The 13,230-nt window shown below is 50.9% G+C and overlaps 1 protein-coding gene across 2 annotated transcripts in view; it reads left to right on the top strand.

Annotated features, from left to right (window-relative positions):
* CECR2 (CECR2 histone acetyl-lysine reader) overlaps nt 1-12,937 on the top strand; it is a 93,237-nt gene extending 80,300 nt beyond the window's left edge. For both annotated transcript variants that reach the window (XM_085049327.1, XM_085049328.1), the window contains 8 exons: nt 86-177; nt 442-568; nt 1,714-2,147; nt 3,222-3,350; nt 3,437-4,235; nt 5,227-6,631; nt 7,468-7,573; nt 7,791-12,937. In XM_085049327.1, coding sequence (XP_084905453.1) covers nt 86-177; nt 442-568; nt 1,714-2,147; nt 3,222-3,350; nt 3,437-4,235; nt 5,227-6,631; nt 7,468-7,573; nt 7,791-7,796 — 3,098 coding nt within the window. In that variant the 3' untranslated portion in view covers nt 7,797-12,937. The remainder of the gene's footprint in view (nt 1-85; nt 178-441; nt 569-1,713; nt 2,148-3,221; nt 3,351-3,436; nt 4,236-5,226; nt 6,632-7,467; nt 7,574-7,790) is intronic.
* The last annotated feature ends 293 nt before the right edge of the window (nt 12,938-13,230 follow it).

Raw genomic sequence — 13,230 nt, 5'->3', positions numbered from 1 at the left:
AGCTTTCCCCCTTTGAATGACTTTCTCAAAGTGAAATATTTCTCTCTGTGTGTGTAACCATTCATCTTTCTCTTGCTATTGCCAGTTCTAGATGTGGTGAAGGCTCACAAGGACTCTTGGCCCTTCTTGGAGCCTGTTGATGAATCGTATGCTCCCAACTACTACCAGATCATTAAGGTATGGAAAATGGCCTGGCCATCTTGACTGATGCACTGGGATGCAGTTTTTTGGAAGTATCTTGAAGTTTTGTGGGCTGTATTACTGTCACAGTCAAACTCCATGATTCTGGCAGTCCCTTCTATCCTTACAGGTCAAGAAAACCAAAGATGGATGGATGCCTCTCTGGAGAGCATCCTCTGCTGCCCATGCCCTCTCTGAGCTGCAGCTTTGTAAGCCCCACTATGCCTGCTGTAACTGAAGGGAAGTTTGGTTGTATTTCAGGCCCCCATGGATATCTCTAGCATGGAGAAGAAGTTGAATGGAGGTCAGTACTGCACCAAGGAAGAATTTGTGGGGGATATGAAGACCATGTTCAGGAACTGTCTTAAGTACAACGGTGAAGGCAGTGGTAAGATGCTAAATTTGTCTATTTGCAGTGCTCAGCCAAAGCAAGCAGTGCCCTCTTCCTCCTCACCAGTACTTGATTTGTGCTTCTTTTTCAGAATATTTTTTTTCTCATGGTAACTAATACAGACTCTGAAAAGCATTCGAGTCTAGTTAACTCCCAGTGTTTGAGTACCACAGAAAAGTGAGGAGTGAACCAGGCTTGTCCACTGGATGGAAAATGTAGTTTTTAAGTTCCTTGGCTATTGAAGGAACAACATGAGTCTGCAAATAGGAAATCCTGGGTTTAATTGCCACGCCAATTAAAATTCTATGTGTTGCTTAGATAAGAAATCAGTTCCCATATGGTGGGTCATCACTGCAGACTGTCTCACCAGCAACACCTTGTGAGAAAGGGAAAACAACATTAAGAACTGATCAGCTTGTTGTTGTTGGCTGCAAGTAAAAGCATACCTGCACTGCCACTGGGAGAGCTCTGTTCCCCAAGGAACTTCAGGGTTAGTTTAGTGGCAACAACTGGGAAGTCACTTGCTTCAAGGCCTTGCCACCAACACCTCTCACATGTCTTTTCCTTCCTATCCACTCAACAAAAAGTAAAAGCTCATCTCAGCAGAACTGTCCAGTGGAAATGATGCAGTGGGGACACTGGTGTTGGCAATAGCTTTCATGTCAGGGTCAGCAAGTGCTTTGGAAACTACACCAATAAATGTGTTTGCTGATTTTCCTCTGCCTTGTGGTCCACAGCAGAGATTTGAACGAGTCCAAGAAAAGCCTCTGAATGTAATCAAATAGCATTGCTGGAAGTTCACATTTCTTCTCTCAGCACTCTTGCTGGCTAACTGTGCAGGTCACACATCTCTCTGAGCAGAGGTGCTGCTCCTCCTAATGTAATTCTTGGCACTAGGCTGGAACACTGAGTTAATGCTGACTCTGCAGGCCCTGCTGCCAGTGGTACTTTGTCATGCCTGTGTGCCTCTCCTCTGCTGGAACTGATGCTGCATTGCTTATGGAGTGTAGGAACCAAAGCCAACTAGTTAGAAACAAAAGTCTTCCTCAGAGAAACTTGGCAGAGGGGAGATGATTTATCTGATGTTGTGTAATTGTTTCTCTCTATGAGGCTCTGACATTCTTGGGGATTTTTGACTGCAGAATATACAAAGATGGCTTACAACTTGGAGAGGTGTTTCCACCGAGCAATGATGAAGCACTTCCCTGGGGAAGATGGAGACACGGATGAGGAGTTTTGGATCAGAGAGGACGGGAGACGAGAGAAGAGGAGCCGGCGGACCGGCCGCTCCAGCACAGGCAGTGTCTGGACTCGCTCACGAGACCCAGACGGGCCTGGCAAGAGACAGCAACGCCTGGAAAATGGAGGAAAACCTCCACCATATCGAGCTGCTTCCAGGGCTCCTGCTTCTTCCTCCTCTTCCTCCTCCTCCTCCTTCTCCTCGTCGTCTGTGGATGACCCAAGTGGCAACCCACTGCAGACCCCTCGAGAAGTGGGTCCTTCCAACGGGCGAGGCTTCCCCCGCTCCCTGCAGTACGGCGGCATGCCCAGCCCTGTGCCACATCCTGGACAGATGGTAAGGAGCAGCTCCTGCTGTCCTTTGCCCATCAGGCTGAGGGAGGGAGGGAGGTAAAAGGGAATGGAACTTCCAACCTTAGTGTATGCCAGGAGCCTTTTCCCAGAGATAAAGGGTCAGAACTATGGTTCCTCCAAGTGAAATTTTTCAGATCATAGATTTGAACTGGTGCCATTTTAGTCTTCGCCACACTAGGTGGGAGCAATCTCCTAATGTTTCCCATGGCTGGCATGTCCCAGTGTAGGCTTGCACAAACTGGTTCCCCTAGTTCTGTCCTTGGAGAGTTACCCCAGTGTGCAAGGAAAACTGTCACATTTCTTTCCTTAACCTCCAGTTTATGAAGCTGAACAAGCTGGTTTTTTGTCTCAATTGTTTACAGATGCTTTGTAACTTCGTGCCACCTATGTACTACTGCATTTTGTGCCCTGAGTATTTATAAATTTATAAACTAAATCAAACAAAGGCCACCCTGGACTGCAGTAGTGACTTATGTTTAGCCCAGCATTTCTTCTCTGAATGCCACCTGTTCTGCCTCCCTTCTGGGCTGTTCCTCACCCATCCTTCACTGCCTTTTCCATTTTAGCTAGTGATGGTTTGTGGTGTGATGTATCTGCTGTTCTCCTGAGATCTAGGCTATCCCTTGCCCTTTTATCTAGAGATCAAACACAACTTTTAGAGTGATTAGTGTGCTGCAGATAGTAGGAGGCAGTAGGAGAGCTGGAGGCATTTTTTGAAGGAAATCCAGCATATTGCCTGTTATCTACCTGCTTCCATACTCTTGTGGTCCATTCATCTTCTTGAAGCAAATCCCTGCCCCCTTGAGTCTTCTTGCTTGCCCCCCAGTACTTGGGTGGCAAGTGAGTTTATTGCAGCCTTAATAAGTGGCTGAGGTGGGAGAGAGTGGCTTTGATAAGGGAGCTGTGTCCCCTCAGAGAAGAGAATGTCCAGGTTTTCCACTGCTCATCTGTGTGGCCACTCCAGCCTTGGCTTCCCCTCACCTGCAGTGTTTCTACTGCTTTTCAAGCTTCACAAATTGTTTTATCTCTCTGCCCCGCACCTCTATCCATCCCCCAGAGACCAGCGGTGCCAGGAACGTTCGGTCCTTTGCGTGGATCCGATCCCACCAAACTGTACGGCTCTCCGCGCGTGCCTGAGCCCCATCCCGGAGACCCAGTGCAGCAGCACCAGCACTTTGCCATGCAGGTAAGGCTCTCCTGCCGAGGGTGCAGCACCCCAGGCCCCGCAGGTGTGATGATGGCCTCACCGAGACCCCTCCTCTCTCTCCGCAGCCGGCCGTGGGACTGAGCGAGCACCGCGGGCACCGGCTGGGCACTCCGGAGAAGCAGCCGTGCGCGGCACCGGCACACGTGGCTGGGCTGGGTCCCCGACCGGGCTCCCTGCAGCTGGGGCGTGTGGGTGGTCCCCCACCCGACGCCGTGTACCCCCCGGCCCAGTTCCAGCAGGGCTTCCTCCCTCCACACCACAACGGGCCCCCCGGCAAGCCGCCCGAGGGCTCCGACGGGCACATGTACCGACCCTACAAGTACCTGAACCGCGCCCACCCGGCCCTGTGGAACGGCAGCCACGGCCCCGCCGGCCAGCCTGCCGTGGGGCCCGAGGAGAAGGCGCCCATGGGGCCCTCGCTCCAGCCCCGTGTCCTGGGGCATATGATGGACCCCGGGGCCATGAGGCCGCCGCTGCCTCCCGGCCAGTGGAGCGAGCAATCGAATTTCCTACCTCACGGCGTGCCTCCCTCGGGGTACATCCGACCGCCCGGGAAAGCCACTGGCCAGAGGATGCCACAGCCGCCAGCCGCTCTGTTTGGGGGACCAGCTCAGGTTCAAAGAGGGTGCCAGGGCGGGGACTCCATGCTGGACAGCCCGGAGATGATCGCCATGCAGCAGCTGTCCTCCCGCGTGTGCCCGCCGGGTGTGCCTTACCACCCTCGCCAGCCGCCCCCGCCGCACCTCCCCGGGCCCTTTCCCCAGCTGGCCCACGCCGCTGGTGGTCAGCCCCCAAAACCTGTGGTGGGGAATGGGAGCTCACAGGATCCCACCGGCCAGACCATGGACATGGACAGCAACCAAGGTAACGCCTTGAGTGCCTGCTGGTAGCACTTGACTTTCCCTGCCTGCATCTGTTGCCTCTCAGAAAATAACTCAAATCTTGATTAAATTCTTGGGGGGGAGCACAGTTTTTATGCTTTTTCTTTTTTAAATACTTTTTTTAAAATCTAAATTGGAATATATTTTCTGCTCCTGCCATTGCTTAGATTTTTCTAGGACTGTTTTGTTTCACTGTAGCCTGCCAAAGGTTCCCTCTGTCCCAGCTTTACCTGCAAGTTATCAGTTTGCCACGGGGTGCAAATGCAAAGCATAGGCTGTGATGCTTCTAGAGCTCACCTGGAGTTAATATAAAAATTGGATCTGCAAAGGGTTAGGTAAAGAGAGGAGATGTTATGTGAATAAATGTCTTAAATATATTCCTTTGAGTGTGTGTCAGTATGGTTTCTCCTCTGAAATGCACATCTGCCTCATGAGCTCTCAACATTTTAAAATCTTCATACACCAGGACAGCCCTAAAGCCCCTGAGCAGCTGTATCAGTTCAGGTGGGGTGGCAGTGTGTCATGCGTGCCCTCACCAGTTTCTTTCTGGTTGAATTTCATTTGTTCTATCTGGTAAACTACAGATAATATTTAAAAAAAAAAAATAGAAAGAAGCTTAAAAATAAAACCTAAAGTAGAGATCAAAAAAAATTCAGAGATCAAAAAAATTTTTTTCATTAATTCTAGCTGGTAAACTAGAGATCAAAACCCTTGTATCTTTTATCAATCCCTTGTGTGCCTTGCACTAAGAGGAAACTCTTTCCTTGTGTGGCATGGCTTAAAAGTTATCATCATAATTTAGCCTGCTGGATATAGAACAGAGATGGGGAGAGCACTGAGTGATTGCAGGACAGAGCAGTCACATCTCCAGACCACAGTTGGTTAAAATACAGCATGAGCAGCTGTGTGTATGTACCAGGCAGGTCCAATTCCCAAAATTAGATGAGTGTGTGACTTTCTTCCCTCTCTTTCAGTGGAAGCACCGGCAGGCATGGACGAGAAGGCTCAGTGCATCAGCATTCCCGACGGAGCCTACGCCAAACTCCTACCTCATCCCAAGCCCCCGCTGCCCATGGAGTGCTCGAGGCGCGCCTTGCCCCCGGATGGGGAGGGTGATGGCCCCGGTGTGAAGGGTGACCTGAAGGCAGGACGGGGCAAAGGCGTGTGGTCAGCAGAGAGTGGCTATGCTGGTGAGGCAGGCTGTGTGAGGGACCTGGTGCCCAGCTCCGACAGAGGGGCTCCCCTGCCTCAGAACGGCGCGGCAGGCGAGGGGCCAGCAGCTGGCCCTGAGGGGAAGGGCATGGCTGCCAACCTGCTGGAGAAGCCCCTCTGTGGTGGGGGAAAGGCTCTGCCCGAAGCAGCCGTGCCTTGCATGGGGCAGGGCACCGGCCTTCCTGGCATGGATGCCACCTCCATGGGGGCCACCCCCAACCAGTTTCACCCTCTCTACATGTCCGGTCTGGAATACCCGAATTCAGCCGGGCGCTACCACATCAACCCAGGCCTGCAGGGGTTCAGCCCCGTGATGGGGGGGAAGCCACCTCCTCCTGCCTCCCATCCCCAGCATTTTCCCCCACGGGGTTTCCAGCCGAGCAGCACCCACCCCGGCGTCTTCCCGCGGTATCGACCTCCCCAGGGAATGCCGTATCCTTACCAGCCGCAGCCTCAGCCCTCCTACCACCACTACCAGCGACCGCCCTACTACGGCTGCCCCCAGGGCTACTCAGACTGGCAGAGACCTCTCCACGCCCAGGCCAGCCCCAGTGGGCACCCCGGCGCCCACCCAGCCCTGGGCAGGCCCCCTTTCCCCGAGCGGGGCTCGGCCAGCCTGCAGGGCTGCGAGGCACTGAGCACCGCCCTGGCCTCGCCCAACCGCATGGACGTAGCAAGTGCCAAAGAGGTTTCTCCAAGCGACGGGCAGGAGCTGGGGCCTGAAGATGAGAAGTCTGAGGAGTCCCAGGAAAGACCAGAGAGTCCCAAAGAGTTTCTTGATTTGGACAACCACAACGCAGCCACCAAGAGGCAGAGCTCGGTGGCAGCTGGGGAGTTCCTCTATGGAGCTCCCCCACCACACCTGGGTGCGGGGATGGGATTTGGCCCATCAGCTTTCCCTCCCCACGGGGTGATGCTACAGACTGGCTCTCCGTATGGATCCCGGCATCCTGCCAGCCACTTCCAGCCCAGGACGTATGGATCACCCATGAATGCTCACCTGTCTCACCATCCAGCCTCCAGCCAGGCCAACGGCCTCTCTCAGGAGGGCTCCCTGTACCGCTGCCGAGAGGAGAACGTGGGTCACTTTCAGGCCTTGCTGATGGAGCAGAGAGGCAGTGCAGGTGGCATGGGGGGGCCACCCCAGGACTTGTATAGACCCTCGGGGTAAGATCGTGTTTTCTGCAGGGTGGGAGGGGGTGATGCCTGGGTGACCATGAGTGTTGGATATCCTTGAAAGGATATGGCTTGAAGTCAGAGGAGATGGCAAGTGAAGATGAAAAGCTAACAGGTGGCTCTTAGGCTCTTGGAGTAAGAGGTCTGCTAAGATGGAGAGAGAGTCTCATTGCATCTCCTTAAAACAAGGAGCACTCTTTATCATGGAGAGCCTGTTAGCCTTCCCCATCCATCCCCACACCAGTGCTTTGTTTCAACTGACAGTGTTTTGTTAATGTGTCATCCAGGGTTGAGAATCTCTTAATCACCGAGGCTCCTGCCATTTTCTTTGCAAGTGTTTTATTTCATCTTGCTCGTAGTGGTGCAGAGTCACTGACTGAAGTGGAAGTTTGTTCTTGTTATGAACACTTTCAATGTTGCCCTTGTTCTCCCTCCTTTTGCTTTGCCCCTTCTCTGTGTCAAATTTCCATCACAGAAAGTTACTTCTCACTGAGACTGCATATCACATTTTATTCCCAAGTGGAAAATTCTGCTACTCCAAAAATTCCCTGTTCAGTTTTTATGAATGTGCTTCAACTGTTACTGTTTTGTCATCATCACAGCATGACAGTCCTCCCTTCTTCTAGTATTCAGGGAACTTGGCTTACAGCTAAGCCATGGGGGGAGTGGCCGGGGGTGAGGGTTGTGTTTTGGGGTGAAGCCAGACAGAATATACAAGACAAATGCTTGTATGCTAGTGTTGCCTTCTGTGAAGTAGTTTTAACGAAAGTGGGGATTTGCTCCTGACATTCATGTGCTAAAACTCTCTCCATTCAACCTGACTCCAGAATGCAAATGCATCAGGCTCAAGTCCCCTTCCCGAAGATGCCTACAGCAACCATGTCCCGGGAAGATTTGACGTCACAAAAACCGTCGGCGTTGCCTCTGGATCAAGTAAGGGCTGCTAGAGAGAGCAGAGCTGAAATCCAAGTCTTTCTCTGCCCAGTGGTTAAAGGATTGAGGTGTTTGATGAGAGTGGGAAGAACTGGAGGAAGCTGGGAACTTGGGCAGATCCATAGTGTTAACTTTGAACTGGTTGCATGCAATGATGAGATTATTCCTTTCTAAAGCTGCCAGTTAAAGCCTCCAACTCTTGTTCTTCCTCTTCCAGAGCTAGTCCGAGAAAGGAAGGACTTCACGAAGAGGAAAGCCACACGTGATTTGGACAAGGGAGAGGAGGGGCAGGCCTTGCTCCCACCCTCCCCTCACCCGAGCAGCATGGAGCTTCCTGGGTCTGTGGAACGTGGTGCTCTGCTAGCTTTTGTGTTGGAGACCCGGAGCAGTGCTGAGCCCCAGCCGGCCGAGCAGCTGGCTCACCATCCCAGGGCACCCCAAACTAGTGGCTTTCCGTGACAGGAGACTGCGTCTCATTCAGGGTTTGAGGGATTTTTTGGGTGGGGAGGGCAGGGGTGGGGGTGGAAAATTTCATTGACTGCTAAACTCAGGTATATTTTTCAGGGTGGAAGAGGACGATGATGGAATTTTACTTGTAGTATTAACGTGTGTGTTTTGGAGCTGGATCCAGTTTACAGAATTTAACCTGTTGCCTTTCTAAATAAATTTCTGTTGTTGGTGAATGTATTGTACATAATGGGGGAGGGGGTGGGCCCAGCTTGTAGTGGGCTTAGCACTGGAGGAATCGTTAACTGTTTACAATCATGTCACACTGAAATCTTTCAGGATAGGGTGAGGGTTTGGGGGGACAGGGGAGAGGTGAGGAAATGTGTGATGGATGACTTGCTGTCCTCCTTCATGTCCTCTGCAACAAAGACATGACCTGACGGTTGGTTGACTTTAAAGCAGGAATTGCTCAGGAGCATAACATGTCCTCCTCTTTCTCTTGCCTTCTTCCTCCTTCTCCTCTCACCCCACCTCCAGCCCTCTGGATCCAGGGCCTGAGTGCACTTCCAGCTCCTGTCATCATGGGGGAACAAGGAAACCAGGACCAGGAATTGAAACCAGGGCAGGACACCCATGGCATTGTCCCTTCTGCTAGTATAGTACCCTTCTCTCTGCCTTTCTAATAGAAGAAATGTGCTCTAGAAAACAGAAAATGGCATAGCTGGTCAACTTAAAAGTTATTTTGGTGAAACTGGTGAAGCTGAGGGTGGAGCAACACCTGTCCAGTAGAACAAATTTTGTGCAAATCTTACTGCCCTGCTGCCTGAGAAGAGGAGCCAAGTCCCCACCTCTTTCTCTGAGCCTGGGCTATATTCACTTCTCAGCAGCAGTGAAGCAGGAAGTGCCACAGGCATCCTGAGCACTCTCACTGAGGAGGAAGAGCAAGAGGCTGCCTTGGGGGAATGACAGGATTACTGCAGTGTGAGCCATTTGTTGGATTTGGCATTTGCAAATGGCAGATGAATTGGAAAGCACTCAAGCACTCATTCAAAGGCAGATGTTGAGGTCGATTGGCTCAGAAGTTGAGGGACTGCACTGGAAAGCTCCTGTGTGCCAGTGCTTGGACAGCCACTGGTGTTCAGGTAGGAATTTCATCTGCATTTATTCACATCCTAAAGCTAAAGAGCAGTTGATTATTCTGGAGGGAGCTGGAGTAAAACGGGAGTTGTTAAGCTATGAGACTGGGCAGCAACTAAGTATTTTGGAAAGGGCAGTTGCTGAGGCTTCACAGTGACTTTTAGCTGTGTTTAGCAGCAGTTTGCAGTCTATGAATTCCATGGTGTGACCCACAAAACCACCCAGTAGCAATCCAAGGCACCAGCCTGCAATGAGGAGGACAAAAGAGGAAAGTAGCTTCAAGGCCCGACTGGTTTGATTTGTGACTTTAAAGTACATGGAGACACTTTTCTTGGAAGCTTCTGATTCTTTCTTGTCTGCCAAATGCCTTTCCCGTGCAGACTTTCTGAAGCAAATCGCCTGTGTATATTTTTGTAAGTGTGGTTTCTCAGGGTCTTGGAGAGCTATCAGCTTTATGATGTCTTATCTGAAAGCAAGTCACAGAGCCTGTCTTTCATTCCGCTGACTGAGGCAGCTCCCCTGCAGGTTCTCACCCCAACACTTCTCCATTTGAAATGGAAGTATAATTAGAAAACAACCTTTCTTTATTTTCTCCACTGATCCTTGCCAGGCTTTTGTTCATCTCTCTGTTCAGCCAGGGTTGTTTCTTTGTTCTTGATGGCTTCGTTCTGCTTTCCTTTTCTGAGACGACTGTGTTGCTATATGCACTGTGGAATTTCAGAGAAGGTGCTGAAGTGAATGACAGGGAAGTGTCATCCCAAAGGGTGGCTTGGAGAAGACCATCAGTGGAATGTGTGATGGTGTAGTTGGTCCTGGTTCCTCTTGCTGCAGAGCAACCATGCAACTTGGGTCTGCACTTAATGAAAGCAACCCCTTAAAAAGGTTTTATTGTGGTACATCAGTGGCGGAGTAGAGGAGTTTGCTCTTGCAGAATTCCTGTTTCCCTTTAGGTCTGGTGCTGGTGGTGGCAGAGCAGGTGTGTGAGTGCCCTGTCCTCTCTGCAAGAGCAGGATTGAGATAAGGCTGTGCAAGGAGGGCTGCAGCTGCAGCCCATGTGATGAGCTGTAAGAGCCTGAGCTTGCTGTAGCAGAGAAAGCATCTCTGCTTTGACCAGGCAGCCTCTGATCATCTGTACCTGTTTAACATACAGACAGGGTGAACACACAGGGCAGGGCAGGAGCCCTGCTGCCCATGCAGAAGGAAAACACTCTTAACCAGCCCAGAATGAACTGAGGATTTGGTTTTCACTCTGCCCGCCTCCTGCTCTGAAAAGCAGCTGGGGAACAACCCATTTCCAGCTGCCTCCCAACAGGAACTCCTGGGGACAACCAGGACAAGGCTCAGTCCACCCCTAGGCAGGGACATTCAGGACAGGGTTTTATGTATTTGAAACTAGATGGTAACATCCAAGTGTACCTTTGAAGTGAGCTGTGTTGTGCCATTCCCTTTTTGGTCACTGGTTTGCCTTGGCTCACATGCAGGATTTGAGAGACCATGGAGCATTTTGTAGATCCAACACGGCTGCTCTTGCATTGACTGAGGGCTTTTTTTCCTTCATTTGCAGCAGTGGCCTAGATTTATTTTGGCAAAGGTCTTCCTCTTTTTGAAATGTGGATATCAAAGTGAATAGTGCATCCAGGAGAGAGCAAGAGCTACATCCACCAGGGAAAGAGAGGACAAAGGATTAATTAGGACTGAGGTTTAATTGGGATTTTCACCAACTCTAGCCTAAAGTCCCTCTGTCCTTTGTCCCTTTTACTTGGAAACACTTGGCTCACTTAGCAGAAAGGCAGTAAGTGGAATATCTTCTAAATAAAAGCAGGACTGACTCTGTGTGAGCACAAGTCCCTTGTTGTGAACAAAGTTAGGCCAGACAGCCATTTGGGGACTTCTCTGAGCATCAGATGAGTAAGAGGCCTGCAGACACCTGGTGCACTCAAGCACTGGAGCACGGCAGAGGAGCAATCTCCCTTTCTGAAACCAGCCAGGCAGCTACAGGAGCTCAGGCTTCAACTCTTAGTCTGGAAAGTCCTCTGATCCCCTTTTGTATCATATGCCAACACCTCCCCTCTCCTTGCTTCCCAGATTTCAAGTCTCTTTCCCTCTGCTGGCTTGGTGGCTGTCGAGTGCAGAGATGAAAGCTCACTGCCCACGCGAGCACAAGGGCAGAGGGCTGACCTTGCCAGCTGCCTCCTCTGCACACACAGACAGCAGCTGGGGAGAGCACATGGACTCTCATGAAATTAAGGTGTCCTCAGTGGCACACGAGTGTTCTCTTGCATGCCCTGGGGTTTGCCACCCTGGCACAGCAGTGTCTGCATGTCTGCCAGTACAAGGATTTGCTCCTGGTCCCAGTGCAGGGCTCCCACAGGTGATCCTGCCATGTCTACCTCCAGGGGGTTTAGGTTAAAAATGCCTGTGCATATTCTGTGTACAACTGTGAAAACTCATCTCTCCTCCCTGATGGATCAACATGCTGCTGCCTGATCTTTTTCTGAGCAATAATAACGTGCAGCAGTGCAACTTTTTGACCTTCCCATACTGTTTTAGGGAGACTATGGAACACACTTTGCAGTTTCAGTGGGAAGCAAGGTGCTCTCTGTAGCCCTGCATTTTATCATGCCACGTTCCTGCTTTCCCAGAGACTGGTGGGTTGATTTAGGTAGCCATGAGAGAGCAGTTTGCTTCTTCTGTGTTTGGGAAGGCAGAGGAAAGGGAGCAGTTGGGTAAAGCTGAGCCTCATCCTCAGAGCGGAGCACATTGGAAGAGGGGTGGCTGTTGGAATGAGGGGTGGATGATTTGATGCCTCTGGGGGAGGAGAGAGACCCACTGCTGCTTCACTTGGCATTGCTGGAGAGCTAGTGGGGGAGCCTATGCCACTACATCCATTCATTTTTCTGAAGTTGGGTAACATTGGGGGTTTTTTTTTTGTATTATTGTAAGTTTGTAAAGAATGTAATCTGTCTGTCGGGGGCACAAGGAGAAAACGGGGGCCTTTCTCTTTTTGGGTGAGGCTGTTCTTATGTTGCTGTGCTTTTTGTTGTTGGGCAGGGAGGGGTCTAGTGGCCATGGGGGCAAAAGCCTGGCCTTTGTCAACAGCTTGCAGCTGCCCCAGGGTGACAGGAGGGTGAGCTGAGGCTGCAGCAGAGACCTCCCACACCAAGCTGTGAAAATGCCTCTTCCTGTGTCCCTTGGTGGGGGGAATGTGACCTCTGTGGGGCCCTGCAGTGGCATATTTTGCTGGGTGCTGGGATGTAACACTCAAGGATGGGCTTGCTTGTCCTTGACTCAGTTGGAAACTGGGCTGAACAGCTGCCCATGCTGTTTGGGAAAGGTTGACTCGATGGGCTCAATTTATCAGCTCAAGAAGGAGTTTATGCTGGAGATGCTTGTCCCAGCTCTTCTGTCCCCAGCAGGGCCTCAGGGGCTGCACCTCTCCATCTCCTGCTGCCCAGGAGCTCCCACCTCCCTCCCCATCCTGTAGAGCACAGTGTCAGGGATCCTCTTCTCTCTCCTGCTGCTGCAAAGTTGTGTGAACTTTCCTGGTCAATACTGGAAAGGGGAATGCTATTTATTTTTATATTGTGTATATTTTGTCTTGGTCTGCTGATTACCTTTGTTCCCCAAGAGCGACAGTTACCTCAATAGTTAGTTTAATACTGTGTGTTGGGTAATTTTTTTAAAGAACTTTTTTAAAATCTTGATCCTTGGAGGTCTGTAGATTTTATTTCCATATGAATTGGTTATTTTGTATAAAGTACATTCTTAAAATAGCAATCACCCTTGCTGTATGTGTGTTTTCTTGTCTCCTGGATGGTCTCCCTCTTCCTTTGCAAGGGGAAGCAGATGGGGGTGGGAGGATAACAGAGGCTTTTTTTCAGAGAGACAAAGCCCTGGACTGCAGTCAGTCACCGTTGTACCACCTGTAGTCCATTTACAAGAGAGCACCTGGAAAGCTAATCGGGATCATTTCCCGTTCAGGAGCACAGCTGTGTGCCTATGAACAGCCCAGCTGTGGAAATGAGGTGGTGTCACTGCTTTCCCCCCAGAGTGCCCAGTGGGCTGTGGGTTCT

This window comes from Lichenostomus cassidix, chromosome 1Ab (genome assembly GCF_008360975.1).
Source record: "Lichenostomus cassidix isolate B80296 chromosome 1Ab, HeHo_3.0, whole genome shotgun sequence".
In the NCBI taxonomy this organism is placed as follows: domain Eukaryota; kingdom Metazoa; phylum Chordata; class Aves; order Passeriformes; family Meliphagidae; genus Lichenostomus; species Lichenostomus cassidix.
The sequence above is the reverse complement of the archived record's forward strand: the minus strand, read 5'-3'. Positions and strand labels throughout refer to the sequence as shown.